Genomic DNA, 21,277 nt, shown 5'->3' with positions numbered 1-21,277 from the left:
TTAAGATCAAACCCAAGCATGTGCAGGTCAGGAGAGAGCCCAGGAGTTAATAAAGAACTTCATGAGATTGCTTTTTAAACCTACACCCTCTCTGTAATCTCCCTAGTACTTTTTGGTCCCTTTGACACCCCCTTTCAGTCCTCAGGCCAGAAGCCTGGCACTTTAGTTATTCCACCCTGCCACAGACTTGCCATGACTCATTTCTCCTCTGATTTCTCTCTCTTAGGAAGTAGACAGCATGTGATAGTGCTGCTTAAATCCAGCCCTGTCAATACTGGGTCTTCTGAAATGCCTTGAAATTTCTATTATGTGGCTGACACTTACCTCTGGTTTCTAATACAGATGTAAGTATTCATTATTTATTCATTCAATAAATATTTACACAGTACCTACTATGTGCTAGTCACTGTTTCAGTGAACAATACAAGATTCCTCCCCCTCAGAAACTTACATTTAAATTGAGGGGAGACAGAAAGTAAACAAATACTGAGTAAATACAAAATATGGCAGAAAGGGATAAGTGCTGGAGAGAAAAATAAAGTTAGGGAAAGGAGATGGGGGTAGAGACTTCCTTTCAGAGTAGGGTGGGAACGAATAGAGTGAGCAAAGAAGTATGGGATCTGCTTGAAGGTAAAAGGACTGTTCCAGTCTTTCCTATTTGTACATTTGATTAGTCATTGCAAAGAGAACTTGGGAGGTAAGGCTGTTGCAGCCCTTGTGCATGCTGCCATCTTGCTCAGAAGTTCCCTGATTTCACGTCTTCATTTTAAGCACCTGAATACTGTATATTCAAAGCACAGTTTTCAAGTGCACTTGGAGAATAGGCTAATTCTCCATTAATAAACAGCCTTTAGGGCTGAATTAGTTCCTGGATATAGTTCCCCACTTCTTTGTGGTAAACACTGACTGGTGTACTCGGGGCCAAGTTTCTTTAAGGTTTTAGTTTACAATGAATAATTGTTTTCTTTGTGTCTTATACAATATGTTCATTGTACAAAAATCAGAAATTACGAATAATCAAACAGAAGAAAATAAAAGTAACTTAGAGATACCCATTTAAAATAATTTTGGTCTATATACTTTCAGATTTTTTTTTATCATAAATAAGTTTCAAGTGCTTTTTGAAAACCATTCTCAATGTAATTATGGGTTCAACTACTACATCATGCTGTGTGACAAAACGTCCAACTTAGCTGACCTCACTGACCTCAGGTTTTGTAACATTATATCACTTTCCAGGAAGACAGACACATAACATCTGCTTAATATCATATTTAAAAGTCTTTAATGAAGCCTCTAAACTGATGGGGAATGCTCTTATCTAGTAACTCAGCAGCTAAATTTATGGCTAGGTCAATCACATATGTCCTGTTGTCACTAAATAATAAAGGCAACAACATAAATGCAAGAACAGCAGCACTGACAACTGCCATTTATTTATGTGCCAGCCATCCTGATAAGCAATTTATAAATACAAATTTAAAATAGTTTCTAAAATATTTCAGAAAAGCGCATCACTCTAAGAAACGATAGTTTGGTTTTGATTTACTTCTAGAGAAACGAGCTAACCATAGGGTTGATAAAACTCAAGAGAACCAGCTAGTAGCATTAGCTTGAACGACTCTCACTTATTTAACCACTCCCCATCAATTATTAAGCTGTCCCTTGAGGCCACCAGAATACCATTTAATTCTTCTGCTACACTGCACTGAAATGCTTTGAAAAAGTTCCTCTTGTTATATTATTTACCACTGTTGCATCAGCATACTAAATCACATGTGGTAGCTCTCTGCTAATAAATAGTCAGTTTATTTTTCAGGGGACAGATTGCTCCTTGGTAAATCACAGCCATGACCATCTTTACTCCAGAAAGGCAGAAAGTAAGAGTTTCATCCAAAGCATGAAATTCTAATGCCACCCTCTGGCCTAATAATTCTACTTCAAGGAATGTAGCATAAGAAAAATATCAAAGATGTGTGAAAGATTTAAATGTCCTACAATGGGAAAAGCAACACGGTCGTGCTGACAGTGAAACATTATGCAGGCGCGAAGTATCCTATTTTAAAAGATTATTTCCAGACATGGGAAATGCTAACGATATGTTCCATGAAAAGGGCAGGTTCCCAGGCTATCTGCAATGAAATCTCAATTTTGTAAAATACATATGTATGTATATTTGTGTAGTACACATGTATGCTTATACATATGAACGCTGAAAAGATATAGCCAGAAATATTACCAGTAGGTAGTATTAATATGGGTAACTCATTTCCATTTTTATATTTTTTGGTGTTTTCTAAATTTCTACAATGAATATGTATTTTTGTATTCAAAAAGAAATAGACTCTTTTTTATATATAGATTTATATAGATTTGTACAATAGGAAAGACTTTTATTTATAGATCTGTAAAGTTTTCAGATTTTTTTTAAACTTAGGGACTTTTTCTTCAAAACAAGGTTAGAGCCTTAGAGATCTGTACTAGATTAGTATCATTTATTAACTCAAAGCATCTGCTTGAATATTAACTTATTTTAAATGGCCTAATTGAAAACACAGTGTTTTTTTTTTTTCTCCCATGAAATGTCTTTGTTTTCTTTCATACTAGGGTATTTAAATAGAATATGATTAGTTTTGATAAAAATTTTAAAATGACCTCAAATTTCCAAATCTTACTAGTAATTTCTCTTTCCTTTCAGATTAGGCCATACAATCAACAATACCAAAAGTGGGTTAATTTAATTCCTGTGAGTCTGAATCTGATAACCTACGGCATTTAGGCCAAAGTGAGGTCATTCTCAGTGGCTTGCAGCCAGTCTCTGCTGCTTTGAATCTCTGCCTATAACTTGGATGACTGACAGATTTTGCTGCCTCATCCAGAACTATCATTCTTCAGGATTTTCATTAGAAATGAATGGGGCCAAGACCCACAGTGTCCCAATCTCAGAATTTCTAACCTGTGCATTGTGTAACATCTCCAGTTACCACTGAAAAACACCAACACAGTTATAGTAACTACGAACTACCTAAGACGTACAGGCAAAGACAAGAAGACGTACCAGCCAGCCCAGCTCTGCAAATTATATCTGAGCCTTTTGTTTCCTCATCCCTGAAATGTGGCTTATAATCCCTGTTCATTGGGCAGCTGTGAGGGTGCATGAGTTAATGTGTGAAAAACGCTGGGCACGGTGCTGGGTGCACAGTTAAAATTCAGTAAAGTGGTAGGGTTATGTCATTATTATTGGTGAAGAAACAAAATAAATTATATTTGTACACATATTTATGCAAACTAAGAATAAAAACATTAATAATTTGAAAACAATCCATGAGGAAATGACAGACTTGTAGATAATTTAAAACACACAGAGATAATCTAACATATTCAAAGGCTGCCATTTTATGGTGTTCCCTCTAAACTACATACTTCTGTTAACATTCGTAAACTTGATACAGAAGATCATGTGATAAGGTGCTTAAATAAAGTGATTATTGCAAGCTAGCTGTGGTCTTTCCTACATGGTGACTGCTGACGCTAATTACTTTATGTGTAACATACAAATCACACAATTTCTGGCTGCGGCGCCAACCCAGATGCAGACCACTCTTGAGTGTGAGTAATGGAAAGAAGGTGGCAAAATCTCATCACTCCAGCAGGCAGGGCTGGAGAACAGGGCAAGAGGCACCTCACTGCCTCTTGTTCTTTGGGAAGGACAGTAGGACTGATAATGAAAAACCCCTGTGTACAAGGAGTCTCCAATTTCTGACCTTCTCCTAAAACAGTAAAGCAGAAGGTATGAGAGTAAAAGCAGAGTCCTACTCTGTCTGTGCTCACATTGTCCACACCTAACAGAGGGTCTGGAGTTGAATCACTCATTGTTGAATGAATGAAGAAATCAGTGAAGCCTCAAAGTTAAGACTGTCTATGTGAAATAGCTGTGGGGGACCTGAGAGGCACAGGGGGTGCTGCCCAACACAGGTATTCACTGTGTTATCCCCTAAGTTCCCATTAATTGTTGAAATGTGAGGGCCAAAATTTTAATTCAGCTCCAAGCAAGGATGCTGGAGCACTTCTCAGAGTCTGTTTACAAACATGGTTTGGAACTTCTTAATAAGTGATATACAAATACCACGTGATGATCTGGACGGTGTTCATCACAGTTGTGCTGCATAGTCTCTTTAGAATGAGGACACATTTAAGATAATGTCTGGTGTAATTTCACATTACATAATTATTGCAGGTGTAAGGAATAAGTGTTTACAGTATAGATAATAACAAAGATAACAGCTAAAAATTAGTTAGACCATATTAGCATTAAATCTAGACACTGGGGTTAAGTGGCTTTCCATGCAGGACTCATGAATCTCCATACAGGTGTCTGAAATAGGTTACTATTACAGATGCAGAAACTGAGACTTGAATTAAGAGGTTTACAAACACTCCCAGGTCCACAAAGATAACAAGAGCGACGAAACTAAGATTCATACACAAAGTATCTGATGTCAGAGACTTAGAGATGAATCACTATGCTATTCTGACCAACAGGCTTCATCTACAGCTCTAAAGACCTAAATTTGAAATAGCTGATACTTGAATAATTGGCTATTATTTTTTTAAAGCTTCCCTTTTTTTACCCGTTGAAAACTGGCAAGCATAGGCAACTATTTCTAAAACTGGTTCTGATGTGATTAAAATTTAAGTCTTGAAGCTGTTGCCTGTACCTATGCCTGGAATTAGGTATTCCTATAAGTGTCTTCCTGATTATTATATCCATTTGGAAACAAAAACATTCCTAGAATTACCTGCTCCGAACTCCTTATTTGATAGAACAGTCTGGGTAAAAGGATTCTTGGTCAATGACTACACTGAATACGACACAGCTGTGTAAGAGGCTGTACCTGTCAAGCACCCAGCATCTAACTGGATCTCCATACAGACATGGGGTTATTTTTGAAAAACGAGTAAGTTGCAAAATCCCCTCCCAAGAAGAACAAGCATTATGCTCACTACGGACTCCACAGAAGTTCTAAAGGTCAATTCAGACTGGTTCTGATCATTTCCTTCTGTTTTGCTAAAAAATATGCTTCTGGAACCATAACAGTGGAAGAAGAGCTGGAGAAGGAGATGGCTTGATGATATATATATTTAAAAAAAAAAAGCAGAAAAGCCTAGTCTTGCTTTTTAATCTAAAGGGATATGAAGTTCTCTGGACTTGACAGATACGGGTCCTGGCTTCCTATCTTTGCAGATGGCAAATGTGTCCTCGTGGGCTGATCTGGCTCCTCAAGAAGCTCCAGTCTTACCCTCTCTTATTCTTAATTTTAAAAACATGGAAAGGTGAGGCATGACATCTGCTGGGTCTGCTTGAGGAAGTGGAATTTTATACCTGTCACTGTAATGACTATTAACTTTCCAGCTATCAGCAATAGCTAGCGGTGAGAAGACTGTTCTCCCCACTAAATGCTGAAGTAACCAGGAGTCTGCTATAAATAGGCAGCTTCCAAGGATTACAATTCTTTGAGTCCCAGAAAATCTGGATAAGAAGAGAACTTCTAGGTAGCAAACAAGCAGGCATGGTGTGTGTGTACTTACTGTACCTTCCTCAGGCCCTCTTTCAAGAACATATTTCCCCAACTACTGGGAATATTGGCTGCTGGCTGTTGAAACTTACAGCTGACCTCTCTCTCGGAATCACCCTTGGGAACTACCCTCCACCAAGGGGACCTGCATCACCCCAAGATTACTTAGCCCCTCCCCAAGGGCAGCTCAAATCCAATGTGTGCAAAACAAAGGCGAGGCCTCCTTGGCGACAAACTCCAAAGGGCCATCCCAGCCCCAGAGCTCCCATAGGCTCACCTTCCCCTTCTGCCAGTCCAGCCTTCCCCACTCCCTTAGACAGAAGAGAGCACTCTCTTGAATCATCTCCCAAGATCACAGAAGCAGAAGAGTTGGGATTCAAGTCCAAATCCACTTGACTCTCAGCCCTAAGTTTCCATCAACTTTATGAAGCCCTTGGCTTTGACATACAAAACACAAATCCTTACAGCTTTGCAAGACATGCAAAGTCCCTTTTGATATGACAGTCCTTTCTAGCCTCACACCCCATCACTCACTCCCATACAACCCCTGGTCCAGTCACACCAAAATCTTTCCTTTCCCTGAATGTGTCACGCTTCTGCTTTCTACCTGGAATAGTTCATTGTTCTCATCTGCTTGATGACCACCTCCATCTCCTACAGGTCTCACTTCAGGTGTCCCCTCCTCTATGAAGAATATCCTGGCCCCTCAGTAGGGTTAAGATTTCCAGCCTTCAAGTTTCTACCACAGGTTGTGTGTTCCCTTATTGTGGTGACTGTTAATTATTGTAATGGATTCTTTGTAGGCAGGGAACGTGTCTTTTAACTCTGCTTCCTGGCCTGGCATTTTAAAGATGTTTTGCTGGATGGATAAATAAACGAAGTCAATTGAGGTGCCGGTCCCAGAGGCCCTGGCTGAAAGGTTGCCAGCATCCCCATGACTGGGAAGCATCATATAGCGTCATACAAATTTGGATTAACTGTGACCTCCTTGAGTACGAGGACTAGTTTTTCTTCATCGAAGTAACCTTTCCAAGACCTGACACCATCTCTCACTCATAGAGGACAAGACACAAAAAGCCCATTGAACCAAATGAGGTCTTGGCAGAAAGGGCCGACGTACGAGAAAATTACTTACTTTCCTGGCTCAGTCTAAACTATTTTTTAAAAATCTCTATGTTTTAAGATACATAGGATATTTCTCTACGTGGTCTCTTAATATGTTCTTATTTCCAAATTTTAAAAATTTCTCCTTTGTTTGAAACTTTTTTTTTTTCCTATTTAAGAGAGCAAAAGAAAACTTTGAGTTTGCTAAATTCCATTTCTAGGTCAGAAATCAAATCTAATGTGGACACATCAAACATGACTAAGAAGTTTCCCAGATGGCCTGCATGACACAACTTTGTTTTAAGGGGTCCCTTTGAAACATAAATGTCTTTAATCTACAAGGTGGTTTCCCCCCTCCACTTTCTGAAACTAATAATTACTTACTGAATAGATGTACAGATATTGGTATAGGCACCAAACACCCTGAGTATGAAGCTGAGGAGGTGGTGGAGAACCCTTGTCCTATAAACATAAAAACCAAAAGCCAGTCTTATTGAGCAAGTAGCTGCATTCCCTACACAGGAAATGGTCCAATTTTGTTATTGTTCTCAACAAAGATGTCCAAACAACAAAAAAAATTGCTGAGAGCTGGCTGAGACTGGTAACAATGATATGAAGCCTTAAAAGCCCAGTTCCTTTTTTTTTTTTTTTTTTTAAAGTGGATTTGGGAAGGAGGAAGCTCTCTGGCATGTAAGGGACTGAATTTTCCATGCCCTGGGGAATTTTTTTCCTGTCACTCTCTCACAGCTTCTGCTGCTAGTCTGGTGGGAATAAGAAAAAAAACTGTGATAACATTTTCCCAAGAGAGCAGCGATTTAACTTTTTGTTCTGTGTCTTTAAAATACCTGTTCATTTATTTATTTTTTGAGCCTAATATTTATTGAATACAATTAAGTCATTAAGGCAGCAGACCCTTCTCAGTCTTGGTTATGGGCTCAGTGGTTATAGGGAAGCACACTCTGGCAGGATTGATGGAGGATACCTTTTTAAACATCCTGGTGGAATCCTCACTTATCTGCATGAAACGCATAATCACATTGTTCAGATAGATGTCACTCAAGGTTGCGTGGTCTTTGCTTTCTCGTCTCACTTGGTTCAGGAGCAAATACCAGCAGTTCACTGGAGACAACAAGTTCTGGTCTTTCCTAAGGAGTGAAGAAGAGAAAGAATTACCATCAAGTTCAAAGCTGCCCTAATCAGCTAAGGGAAAGTCACCAAGGCAAACTAGGAGCCACAACAGACGGGCATCGTCCCTGTTCTTTCTTCTCTGAGCATTGCTCATAGCAAGACACTCGGGAGCCAGCAGAACAGCCTTCCAGGCTGGGAAGGCACCCAGCCAGCAACTCCCCTAGGCTTGGAAGAAAAAACTTGAACCGAGAACACCAGTCAAAACCCACACTCCTGACAAGGGCATGGGACCCTAACATATACAGTACTAAGGCAGGCTTTTAGCTTTAAACACCCCATTGAAGAAAGCAGTTTATGTTTACATAAAAATCTATTGACTACTGTGTCACAGACAGACTGTGGTTTGCCACTGAACGCAAAGCGTGCTCTGAATGTCCAGTCTGCTGTTGGAAAAGAAATTTGGCTAGGTATACTTTCCATGGAACATAAATGTGACGATGATTTACTAATCCCCTGATACTTAACCTCCAGCCTCCCAAAAAGTGTTCCTGGGAAGCAGAACTTTCCAGCATTGTCTCAGGGCTTGTGAATAGAACCGAGAAGTTTACTGGCTTATGACATGTCACATCTCCTTTTTAAACCCATTAAGTTATTTCAGATTTGTAACCACTCCTTGTTTTATTCTACATAATAAAGTGAAATGTGAATATAAACCACAAAGGGCAGCTTGTAAAAAGTTTTAAAGAAAAACTCCAAACAAAAGCAGTGACCGACAGGGATATTACTGCTTTAAAAAAAAAAAAAAAGTACAATGTTTGTTTTTTTACTTTAAAAATCTAACTCTAAAATGGCACAGAATGTTTATCCTAACTCAGGGACACTAGTGCTATTTTTTTTTTGTTTGTTTGTTTGTTTGCGTTATGGGGGTCTCTCACTGTTGTGGCCTCTCCCGCTGCGGAGCACAGGCTCCAGACGCGCTGGCTCAGCGGCTATGGCTCACGGACCCAGCCGCTCCGCGGCATGTGGGATCTTCCCGGACCGGGGCACGAACCCGTGTCCCCTGCATCGGCAGGCGGACTCCCAACCACTGCGCCACCAGGGAAGCCCCCACTAGTGCTATTTTATCAGACATGTTATCCTCCTAATATTCATGATGATTTATGATTTTGAATACTAATTAAATTAGAAAAATGATTAAAGAAGGACTTTCAGCCCTTACGTCCCTCGGATTCAGGATTTAACCCTGCATCAGTCAAAACCCTCTCTAAAGAAAGAGGAAGTAGACCACAGAAGTATGGATGGGTGTAAGGGAAGAAACCCCTGATCTAGGGTCCCAGCACTTATACCCAGAAAAGAAGCCTCCCACTCTCCCAGCTGGCACATTAAGAATTACACCCCCAAACTAAAGAACCCTCCTTTTCTCTCAAAGCCATTGGGCAAGGGGCAATGGTTCTATGGAAGAATACTGAAGCCTTTCCACTGACATTCTCTAGCCGCCCAGCCCAAGAGGTAAGCGTTATCTTATATTAACTTTTCTGTATATCCTTTATGATGAAGTAACCCATAAGTTCTTTGAGAACATTTCATACTTTTTTGTGTCCGCAGGGCCCTGCCTGTGGTCAGCATTAAATAAATGTTATTTCATTCATTGAACAAACACTTTTTATTGCCTTAATAGTAAGTGATAACAGTATCGACAACAACAAAAACAACAGAGGCAGCTAAGCTATCATTTACTGAGCACCTACCGAGCACACGAGGCAAGAGCATGGAATATGGATCTATACTGCCTCGCTTCAAAGCCCGGAACAATTACCTAGGAGATCTTGGCCAAATTATTTAAACCTCTCTGTGCCTCCGTTACTTCATTTGTAAAATGGGTAAAGCAACAGTACCGACCTCATAAGATTATGAGGATTATTTGAGTTAATATATATATTTTTAGGGCTTACTAGAATGCCTTAGATTCATAGTAAGTGCCGTGTAAAGTTAGCGATTTTCATCTAGCGGCTGGTCTAAAGACTTTACACACATTAACTCTACCTAATCCTTACCACTACAACTTAAGGCAGAGGTGCTTTGTATCCCCTCTATCAATAAGAGAACTTAAGCTTTAGCAAGGCACAATGATTTGCTCAAGACCAAAGCTGGTGTCAGAGAAAGTCTCTGAGTCCAGGGAGGCTGATCTAAGCCTTGGTCTTTCTACCATGCTGTGGCAACTTTAGGCCAAGGATTATCCTACACAACAAGCATCCCAAAACTGAGTAAGAGCTTAAATGATTGGTAAAGTAAAGGTGCTAAAGCGTTAACATTTGTTTCGTGAAGAGAAGGAATACTGAGTGCATACCCCATGTCAGCTATTAATCACATCAACAATTTGTTACGTTTCTCATTTACTGGTCACAAAATCTCATTTTACAAGTTAGGAAATCAAGGCTCAGAAAGGTTAAGCAATTTGACGGAAGTCACACAGTAGAGCCAGTATTCAAACCAGGTCTGTGTGACTCTTTCCTAAAGGGCTGTCTTTGATTTATTCCCCCCTAACCCTGGTTTGTCCTTTCTGTAAACTTATTACCTTATCTTCATTTCTGTAGTCAATAATAAACTTACTCAAGGAAAATTCCGAGCTGCCTACCTTTTGAAGAAAACTAGTGAAAAAACCAGGAGGAACAAAAGGTGGCAGCTGACCCACTCAGGGATCAGACTAAGGTGCATGGGTCCATCCATGTTTTCAGTTCACAAGAGATTACCGAGTATAGAACACAGAAGGAGACATTCAAAAATATTTACTGAATGTACAAATGGGCTGTCTTCTTATTTGCAATCACTTTTAAAAAGGGACAGTTTCTATAAATGAGGATCTAGTACTGGCTCCAGTCTCTGTCAAGCACATTTGATATTTGCTCACCCTGGGAAGCATCGCCAAAATTTATTTCTATGCTGACCAACACTAGAGGTTAAAGTCACCCAAAAATAAAAACTAAAAAACTATTCCCTACCCAGAATAGTTCTGCATTTGCTTCTGCAAAAGGACCCCTACTTCCTTTTTTTCTTCAAAAGTTCCTACCTTTTCTTTAAGGGTTAGAAAAAAATTTTTTATTGACGTAGAGTTGATGTACAATATCATATAAGTTACAGGTGTACAATATAGTGATTCACAATTTTTAAAGGTTGTACTCCATTTATAGTTATTATAAAATATTGGCTGTATTCCCCCTGTTGTACAATATATCCTTGTAGCTTATTTTATACATAATAGTTTGTACCTCTTAATCCCTTACCCCTGGTTGCCCCTCCCCACTTCCCTCTCTGCACTGGTAACCACTAGTTTTTTCTCTATATCTGTGAGTCTGCTTCTTCCTTATTTATATTCACTAGTTTGTTGTATTTATTTTATTATTTTTTTTGCGGTACGTGGGCCTCTCACTGTTGTGGCCTCTCCCGTTGCAGAGCACAGGCTCCGGATGCGCAGGCTCAGCGGCCATGGCTCACGGGCCCAGCCGCTCCACGTCATGTGGGATCTTCCCAGACTGGGGCACGAACCCATGTCCCCTGCATCGGCAGGCGGACTCTCAACCACTGCGCCACCAGGGAAGCCCAGTTTGTTGTATTTTTTAGATTCCACATATAAGTGATGTCATACAGTATTTGTCTTTGTCTGACTGATTTCACTTAGCATAATACCCTCCAAGTCCATCCATGTTGCTGCAAATGGCAACATTTCATTCTTTTTTATGGCTGAGCAGTATTCCATTATGCATATTCAACACAGCTTCTTTATCCATTCATCTGTTCAGGGACACGCAGGTTGTTTCCATACCTTGGTAATTGTAAATAATGCTGCTATGAATATTGGGGTGCATGTATCTTTTTGAATTAGTGTTTTTGTTTTTTTTTGATATATACCCAGGAGTGGAATTGCGAAAAAGGAAATGCAGATGGCCAACAGGCACATGAAAAGATGCTCAACATTGCTAATCATCAAGGAAATGCAAATCAAAATTACGATGAGGGGGCTTCCCTGGTGGCGCAGTGGTTGAGAATGTGCCTGCTAATTCAGGGGACACGGGTTCGAGCCCTGGTCTGGGAGGATCCCACATGCTGTGGAGCAACTAGGCCTGTAAGCCACAAGTACTGAGCCTGTGCATCTGGAGCCTGTGCTCCGCAAAAAGAGAGGCCGCGATAGTGAGAGGCCCGCACACCGCGATGAAGAGTGGCCCCCGCTTGCCACAACTAGAGAAAGCCCTCTCACAGAAACGAAGATCCAACACAACAAAAATAAATTAATTAATAAACTCCTACCCCCAACATCTTCTTTAAAAAAAAAACTATGATGAGGGCTTCCTTGGTGGCGCAGTGGTTGAGAATCTGCCTGCCAATGCAGGGGACACGGGTTCCAGCCCTGGTCTGGGAGGATCCCACATGCCGCGGAGAAACTGGGCCCGTGAGCCACAACTACTGAGCCTGCGCGTCTGGAGCCTGTGCTCTGCAACAAGAGAGGCCGCAACAGTGAGAGGCCCGCGCACCGCGATGAAGAGCAGCCCCCGCTCGCCACAACTAGAGAAATGAAGACCCAACACAGCCAAAAATAAATGCACAGAATGAAGACCCAACACAGCCAAAAATAAATAAATAAACAAAACAAACAAAAAAAAAAACTACGATGAGATACCACCTCATTGTAGTGTCAGAATGGCCATCATCAAAAAGAACACAAATAACAAATGTTGGCGAGGGTGTGGAGGAAAGGGAACCCTCCTATACTGTTGGTGGGAATGTAAATTGGTGTAGCCACTGTGGAAAACAGTATGGAGGTTTCTTTAAAAACCTACCCTTTCTTTTTTTTAAAATTTTATTTTTGGCTGCATTGGGTCTTCATTGCTGCGCTCGGGCTTTCTCTAGTTGCAGCGAGCAGGGGCCACTCTTCGTTGTGGTGCATGGGCTTCTCATTGCAGTGGCTTCTCTTGTTGTGGAGCATGGGCTCTAGGAGCGCAGGCTCAGTAGTTGTGGCGCAGAGCCTTAGCTGCTCTGCAGCATGTGGGATCTTCCCGAACCAGGGCTCGAACCCGTGTCCCCTGCATTGGCAGGCGGATTCTTAACCATTGCACCACCAGGGAAGTCCCTACCCTACTTTTTATGTAGGATCCAAGGCCACAGAAGGGTGTAAAATGAAATTGTAAAGCCAATAGTGAAAGCTAAGATGCGCTTCTCTGCAACCCCCTTCCATTTGGAGCCCAGGCTGAGCAGACGGGCCTCCTTGTTGTCCCCTGTGTGGGTGGGCGAGTGGCTTTCTGTTCTACCAGTTCACTGAGATAGTAGTTCTGTTGCTCCTGACTTTAGGCTGTGATGCAGTGCAATAGGATTGGCAATGGGGAAGTCCTCCCTTCCAGCTCCCTACCTTGCATTAGCCTCATCTTCTGTCCCCACGTGGGACTAAAGGGTGATATAATCACCACTCAAGTTTTCAATTCCCTTTTCCTTTTTTGGCCCCTGGAAATTTCCCTTACTTTCCTGAGTTCAGTTATACATTTAAAGTGATGTCTATTATATTTTAGTCAGCATTTCCAGGAGTTTTACAGCACAAGTATTTTTCATATTATCTAGTTCATTGTATTTCCAGAAATGAAAGACTGGGAGGTCTTTTTAGTATCTTCTAAACAAGTCTATTTCTTTCTACCTGCAGTGTTGACAGTTCATGCAATTATGGTGAGGGTCCTCCACCTTGTCTCCCGCCCTTGACTGTGTCCTCCTCCAGCCCCCAATCCTATCTACGGTCTTTGTCATCATCTCAAAATGCAGGTGTGAGCTGGTCTTCTTTCTGCTTAAAACTCTACGAAGGCTTCTCAGGCCCTTAGGATAACGTCCAAACTTCCTGGTATGATTCACAGGCCTCCATGATCTGGCACAAGGTACAATGGGCGCCACACAGCTCACCACCTTGCTACTCACTCCCACCGGCCTACTTTCTGCTCTGCAAAGCTACCCTACACCCCTTCCCTTCTGGTCTCTTATGAGTGATGTTCCCCTTGCCTGAACCTCTTGCTCTGGTCCCTTTACTGGCCAACTAGTCCTTCGGGTCTTCACTTACATATCACTTCTTCCAGGACCTTTCCTGGACCCTGCTGTCCCCACCTCCACTGCAGAATGGATTTCTGTCAGGTCTGTCCCTGGCATCTACCCCGTCAGAGCCCTTGTATACTCTATTGGAGTTGTCTGCCTACTTGTGTCTCAGATTTAAATTCTAAAGTAAATCTCATCAGAAAAACCTGCATGTATATTTTTTTTAAACAAATGAACTACAGCTGACAGTGAACGTAGGTTTGAACTGTGCAGGTCTACTTACAGATGTTTTTCAATAAATATAGTCCCTGTGGGACTTCCCTGGTGGCACAGTGCTTAGAAGTCTGCCTGCCAATGAAGGGGACACGGGTTCGAGTTCTGGTCCGGGAAGATCCCACATGCCGCGGAGCAACTAAGCCTGTGCGCCTCAACTGAGCTTGCGCTCTATAGCCCGCGAGCCACAACTACTGAAGCCCGTGAGCCTAGAGCCCGTGCTCCGCAACAAGAGAAGCCACCGCAATGAGAAGCCCATGCACCGCAACAAAGAGTAGCCCCCGCTTGCCGCAACTAGAGAAAGCCCGCGCACAGCAACGAAGACCCAGCACAGCCAAAAATAAAAAATAAATTTATATAAAAAAACATAGTACCTCTATTTTCATTACATCCTTAAATTAACTAGATGCGGGGGAAAGTTTCTGTTCAGTTAGAGATCACAATATGTAGAACTTGGGTTTGAGTCCTGATCTGTCCATAACTGTTTCAGCTTCCTGCCTTTAGGTGACTCATTTATCAATTCCTTTATTTCTGAGGCAGAGATAGCAGTATGTGGACTTTCGACTGTGCAGGGGATTGGTGCCCCTAACTCCTGGGTTCTTCAAGGGTCAACTGTGCAATTAATGTAAGGTTTAATTAAGCTAGATTGTACGCATTTTACCAAAAGCCCTTGTTTTAAGTCAGTCTCAACTGCAATGACCACAAGCATGACTGGGGGGTGGGATATAAATTTAAGCAACCCTTACTGCTTATTTTCATGTAAGAATACTATACAGAAATCTTGAGGTATTTGCTTGAAGAATCAGCTATTTAAAATTTGCCCATCCAAATACCTACCTGTGTTAAACAACAACTCTTAGTGTATTTACTGGAAAGAGAAACATGTCAAGAGAATACTATTAGTTTAAAATGTAATACACTTATGCTCATAAATTATAAATGCAGAGGGTTGCTTTTATCTATGAGGATATATCAATCAACTTTTCAGACAAAAATGGAAAATTCTAAAACCAATAAGGGTGGTAAAAAGATAGGATATCCCCTTGGAAAGGTGAATTTGAGTCAAGTCCCTCTTACTTGTACTGTTGATGATCCTTAGTGCTTCTTGTTTTTGCCATGAACCTTTCTGCTAACTTTTCTAGGTTCCGAGAATATTCCGTCTCAATTTCGGCTTTTTTCCGGAAGAAATCTTGCAGGTCCTGCAGAAGCTGAACTCGCATCTCTGTTTGCTGCTCCAGGCATTTCTGTTGTTCTACCAGTTGAGCTCGAATTTCTAAGGAGAGAAGAGAATCCATTTGATGATTTCATGAAAATTACTGAGGTGTGGTGGTATGTGCAAGATAAAAATAATGAATCCTATTATACATTTAGCTCTGTATTGGACCTTTACGAGGCTGCTGTGCTCAGGTTGGGTCTTTAAATAAGATATCTGCTGACCCTGTAAAAGAATGAGATAAGCCTCCGGAAAGAATGTAATAAATTAGAATAGAGGGCTTCCCTGGTGGCGCAGTGGTTGAGAGTCTGCCTGCCGATGCAGGGGACACGGGTTCGTGCCCCGATCCGGGAGGATCCCACATGCCACGGAGCAGCTTGGGCCCGTGAGCCATGGCCGCTGAGCCTATGCGTCCGGAGCCTGTGCTCCGCAACGGGAGAGGCCACGGTGGTGAGAGGCCCGCATACCGCAAAAAAAAAAAAAAAAAAAAAAATTAGAATAGAAACATGGATTACATTTGCAATGCCACAAACATGCGTGGAGTCATGAGGGGAAAAAAAATGAAAGCCTTTCAGATAACAATTTGTAACGCGTGACATCTTTGGGTAGCTGAGGACCCTGTAGTTTTTTAAACAGCATTTTACCTCAACTATCCTTTCTGAGTTTGAATGGCAAAGAAGTGAGCATCATTTCTTCCAGACTTCTGAACCTTCTCAATTTCTTTGCCAGTGGCACATACAAACACTGACATCTGGTAATTTTTATTTAGTGCATAAATTTCTAGTTTGTAAAACACATAGCTTCAGGGTTTATAGGAATGCCACACCTAAAAATAATTTCCTTTTATATCCAAATAATCCATTCATTATGGGGCAATCCTTGGATTCCACTTTATTATTCTGATCACAAGATCAAGAGCTCTTCACTTGGCTTTCACTTTTTCCCCATTGCTCAAACTAAGCCTTATCGACACATTTATCTGAAAAGAATCCTTTGACAATTTTAATACAAACGGGAAGGTTAGTCATTTAGTGATTTAGCAGAAACACAAAAGCAAAAGTGTGTCATGCAAAACTATCTGCAAATGACTGTAACAATGATCCATGTGTGTTTTGGAAAATAAGATACAGTAACTATTAACTACTGACTTGTTTTTGTTCTGAGACTCAGGGCTAACATCCAAAGACAAGAATATTCATACTGGAAAACTTCTTTATTTCATCCTTCCCAGTGTCGGGTGCATGATTCCCTAAAAGTGAGGGCTGAATCTAATTCAGTGGAGTTTAAGAAACTGATGTCCGAATAACAGCTCCTCAATTTCTTCCCATGCTTCTTCTCAAATAGAGACTGAGCTGACAGTACGTATGCACATACTCGACCACGTGTAATCAGGCTCATTAACAGCAGGGCCATCCAGTTCTGAATGAGGAGTCAGGAAATTTGCTCAACTTAAGAGCTAATAACAATCGAATGCTTGCTGTTCTACACCCTAATGAAGTGGATACTAGTATTATCCTCATTTTGCAAAGAGGAAACTGAGGTTTGATGAGATGACATACTTCATGTAGAGACTTCAGCTTGTAAGTGGCACCCGCAGGACCTCAAACCCAGGTCCGTCCGTCAATTAATTGAACGCTTCTGCCTGCCTTTCATCCGTGCAACATGTTTTAAGTACCTACAGTGTGCCAGGCCTATATCCTGGCAAAGAAGATACAGTAACTATGAAACAAGGTCTCTGATCTCAATAAGCTCATGTCCAAGCAGCATGGTTTTGGGGGAGTCCCGGGAGAAGATAGGAAAGCATTTCTCAAGCGTCCTCTCTTGGTTTCTCCACTTGGAGATTGGGGGATCCTATTATTAATCTCATAAAAGTGTGGTGAACACCAAAGTGAAGACATTATTACAGGCTTTTAACTACCACGAACAGCAGCTGGTTTTTAGTCCATCAAAGTAAATATTTTTCAATACAGTATTATAATCAGCATGTCTGCCAAACTCCCCCCCACAAATACAGACCTAGTTTTGTTTCATAAAGAAAAAAAAAAAAATCAAGGGTGGGGGCATTTCTCATCCAGGAAGTCTTTTTTGATGAAGTAATTTTAGCACATCTTGCTGTGCTAAGTGAAAAAAAAATCAGACGTCTTTGGCTGTCAATGAGTTCTGTTTTGTTTTGTTTCTCCCCCCCTCCTTTTTAAAAATTTTATTATAAAAAACCTTTATTATAAAAACGTGTATATTATTTAAAAGCTTAGCTCATGGTGTGTCAAAGTATTACTTGCTTTATTCTTGCCTTTTCTTATTAAATCCAGTATGTGGTGAATAGGCTATTTCCTTTTTATTCTTAGGTTTTATAACAATATGTAAAGTTACTATTCCATTGTTCTTTTTGTTTCTGTAGAAGTACACAAAAATTATACGGGCTTCCTTCTTGGATCTCATTCTTAGATTTAAAATCAAGAACTAGGGAGTTTTGAGAAGAAGGACTCTATTTTATTTTATTTTTTTGGGGGTACGCGGGCCTCATCACTGTTGTGGCCTCTCCCGTTGCGGAGCACAGGCTCCGGACGCGCAGGCTCAGCGGCCATGGCTCACGGGCCCAGCCGCTCCGCGGCATGTGGGATCTTCCAGGACCGGGGCACGAACCCGCGTCCCCTGCATCGGCAGCGGACTCTCAACCACTGCGCCACCAGGGAAGCCCCAGAGGACCGTATTTTAAACAGTTACAATCCCATCCTCATTTTGCAGGGAGTAACTGTTATTTCACATTATCTGTAATTTTCCAGTCAAAATAGGACGCTGGCAACATTTTCAATAGTGGAAAAAGTGGAGGGACAGAACCTAGAGAAAAAGTATGCTCCAAAAATCGGAGAGAATTTGTTTGATTATCTTTTAATTTAGAAAAGTTTAGGACAAATGAGGAAAAGATCACAAGGAAGTCAAAAGCAAAATGAGATACCACTTCACATCCACTAGGATGGCTGTAATAAAAAAGACACAAGTGTTGGTGAAGGGTGGAGAAACTGGAACCCTCATACACTGCTGGTAGGAATGTAAAATGGTACAGCCACTTTGTAAAACAATGTGGCAGTTCCTCAAAAGGTTGACATAGACTTAACAAATCTACTCCTAGGTATACACCCAAGAGAAAACACATTTCCCACAAAACATATAGACAAATGGTTATGGCAGCATGATTCTTAACAGCTGAAAAGTGGAAATAATCTAAATGTCCATCAATATGGAACAGAAAAACAAAATGAGATATAGCCATACAATGGAATATTATTCATCCATAAAGAGGAATGAAGTACTGTTTCATGCTTATATTGAAAATATAAACGTAGTGAATAAAAGTAGTCACTAATGGAAAGTGTGATTACATTAATGTGAAATGTCCAAAAGAGACTAATCTGCAGAAACAGAAAGTAGATTCGATGTTGACTAGGGCTGGAGGTGTTGGGGAAAATGGAAAGGGACTGCTAAGGGGTGCAGGGTTTTTTTTTTTTGGCGGGGGGTGATGCAAGTGTTCAAAAAGTGATTGTGGTGACAGTTATAAAACAGTGAGTACACTAAAAAAACAGTTAATTGTACACTTTAAATGGGTATATTGAATGATATATAACATATCACAATATAGCTGTTATATAAAAAACAACAGACTGCCATATCACAATTCATTGAAATGTTGGTTGAGACATTTCTGAGAAGGATAACAGTAGTAACAACAAAATGACTCCTTGGGACTTCCCTGGCGGTCCAGTGGCTAAGACCCCGCACTTCCAATACAGGGGGCCCGGGTTCGCTCCCCGGTCAGGGAACTAGATCTCACGTGCCGCAACGAAGATCAAAGATCCCGCTTGCCGAAACTAAGACCCGGAGCAGCCAAATAAATAACTAAATAAAATAATAATTAAAAAAAATGAGTCCTCCTATTTCCATACCTCGTACTTTTTAGTAGTTTATCAAATTAGACAACATATGGGCAAGCCCTTTAAAATGATGTCTTCAAAAAATGGCTCTTGCTTCAATATTTTAATTTCATCCTGAATTTATCCGTGAGTCAGAATAGTAAATTTAATTACTGGCTAGCATCCTTTGTACATTAATTATTACAAGTTCTAATGGTATAGAAAAGATTTACCTAATAGAACATCAGGAGGGGCTTGTCACCATCACTCCCAGACAACTGCATAAAACAGCGCAAATTCTTTCAGGCAGAAAAATGCCATCTCTGAGGAGGCTCCAAGCAGCTATTATTTAAATCTAGGGCAGGACCTACTAAATACTAATAATGGCCATTTTAAAGGAGCTAAAATTTACTGGGTTTTTTTTTTATGACTTATTTAATTTCTGTTCTACCAGAGCATCACCACAGGATGAATCAACATCAATAATCCAACAAGAATAACACACAAAAAGACTATGCTTTCAAACTACTCAATTTGTTTAAAAAACTGAAATAGTTCCTCTAAGCTACGGAAATATTGACTAATACTTACCAAATAAAATGGAATTGCCTAGGAAAGGAGGAAACGGAGGCATTTCTTGCTATTGCTCTGATAAAGGGAAGTCCTAACCCTTAAAATAAATCTGTGTGAGACCACAGAGTGTGATGCATGTTTCACGGAAAGACTGAGGCCAGGCTGGGCTGTTTCTCTCGTATGTTACTGAATGGTTAGGACTAGGGCATAAAACTGATAGACTGGGTGTGATACTTGTGACCACCCAGCAAAAAATAAAAACACAGCAACACTCCTAAAGCATCACAGACCATCTCAATTATTTCATAGTCTTGTTTCGTCAGACTTTCCTTATGATGTCAAAAAAGTCTACATCGTGTGTGGATTTATCAGTACCTTTACCTTTGGGCTATAAGGAATTCTCCCAAATACCAGGTAAGAACCACTGGAATATCTTTAAAGAGAAGAACCCAATTAGACTAACTGGTTCCATCAATCGTTCACATAATCATTGCTGATGTGAATATTCATATAATCTTGCAGCTACTGATTAGCTAAACACTAGGTGCAAACTTCTGTGAAACATGCTGGGACTTCCCTGGTGGCACCGTGGTTAAGAATCCGCCTGCCAATGCAGGGGACACGGGTTCAAGCCCTGGTCCGGGAAGATCCCACATGCTGCAGAACAACTAAGCCCATGTGCCACAACTGGTAAGCCTGTGTTCTAGAGCCCATGAGCCACAACTACTGAAGCCGGTGCACCTAGAGCCTGTGCTCCGCAACAAGAGAAGCCACCGCAATGAGAAGCCCGCGCACCGCAACAAAGAGTAGCCCCCGCTCACCACAACTAGAGAGAGCCTGCGCGCAGCAACGAACACCCAACGCGGCCAATAAATAAATTAATTAATTTAAAAAAAGAAATATGCTAAAAAGGCTAGAAATTTGGAGCAAAAAAAAATGCATAAACGTGAAAGAACTTTATTAATTTCTTTTTGTGTGTGAATAGACTGAATAAGCAAAGGCCGTTTCTTCATTTCACTAGAAATCTGAACCCAAGATTTATGCTTCTTTTACGCTCTGCACGTTACGGACCCATGTTGGAGTTACGGTGTCACCTATTACAAGTCACATGACATGGGGCAAGTTGCTTAACATCTCAAAAAATACGAGTTCCACCTCACGAGGCTGTGGTGAGAGAATTAAATGAGATGATGTAAGTGAAAAGCATGCTGCAATCTGTAAACCACTATGAAACAGATGGAGATGTTATTATTACTAGTATCAGCAGGCTTTCACTAGAAAAATATTTATTGACTATTTCCTTGTGCCAGACTCCCTTCTAAGTGGCTCTAATAACAGACTGGAAATCATAAGCCCCATCCCTCAGTGAGAAGACAGCCAAGACAAACAGATACTGAGAGCTAGTGACCTTCAGGGCCTTGATTTACCAATGTCAAGGAGCA

The 21,277-nt window shown here is 40.9% G+C and overlaps 1 protein-coding gene across 2 annotated transcripts in view; it reads right to left on the bottom strand.

The window, feature by feature from the left end:
* Positions 1-21,277, bottom strand: part of SRGAP1 (SLIT-ROBO Rho GTPase activating protein 1) — a 274,993-nt gene that overhangs the window by 124,593 nt on the left and 129,123 nt on the right. For both annotated transcript variants that reach the window (XM_004276587.4, XM_033440537.2), the window contains exons 2-3: positions 15,219-15,414; positions 7,663-7,825 (exon numbers count right to left, since the gene is read on the bottom strand). In XM_004276587.4, the coding sequence (XP_004276635.1) occupies positions 7,663-7,825; positions 15,219-15,414 (359 nt within the window). The remainder of the gene's footprint in view (positions 1-7,662; positions 7,826-15,218; positions 15,415-21,277) is intronic.

This window comes from Orcinus orca, chromosome 11 (genome assembly GCF_937001465.1).
Source record: "Orcinus orca chromosome 11, mOrcOrc1.1, whole genome shotgun sequence".
Taxonomy (NCBI): Eukaryota; Metazoa; Chordata; class Mammalia; order Artiodactyla; family Delphinidae; genus Orcinus; species Orcinus orca.
Note: the sequence above shows the minus strand (reverse complement) of the source record. Positions and strands in the feature narration are given on the sequence as shown.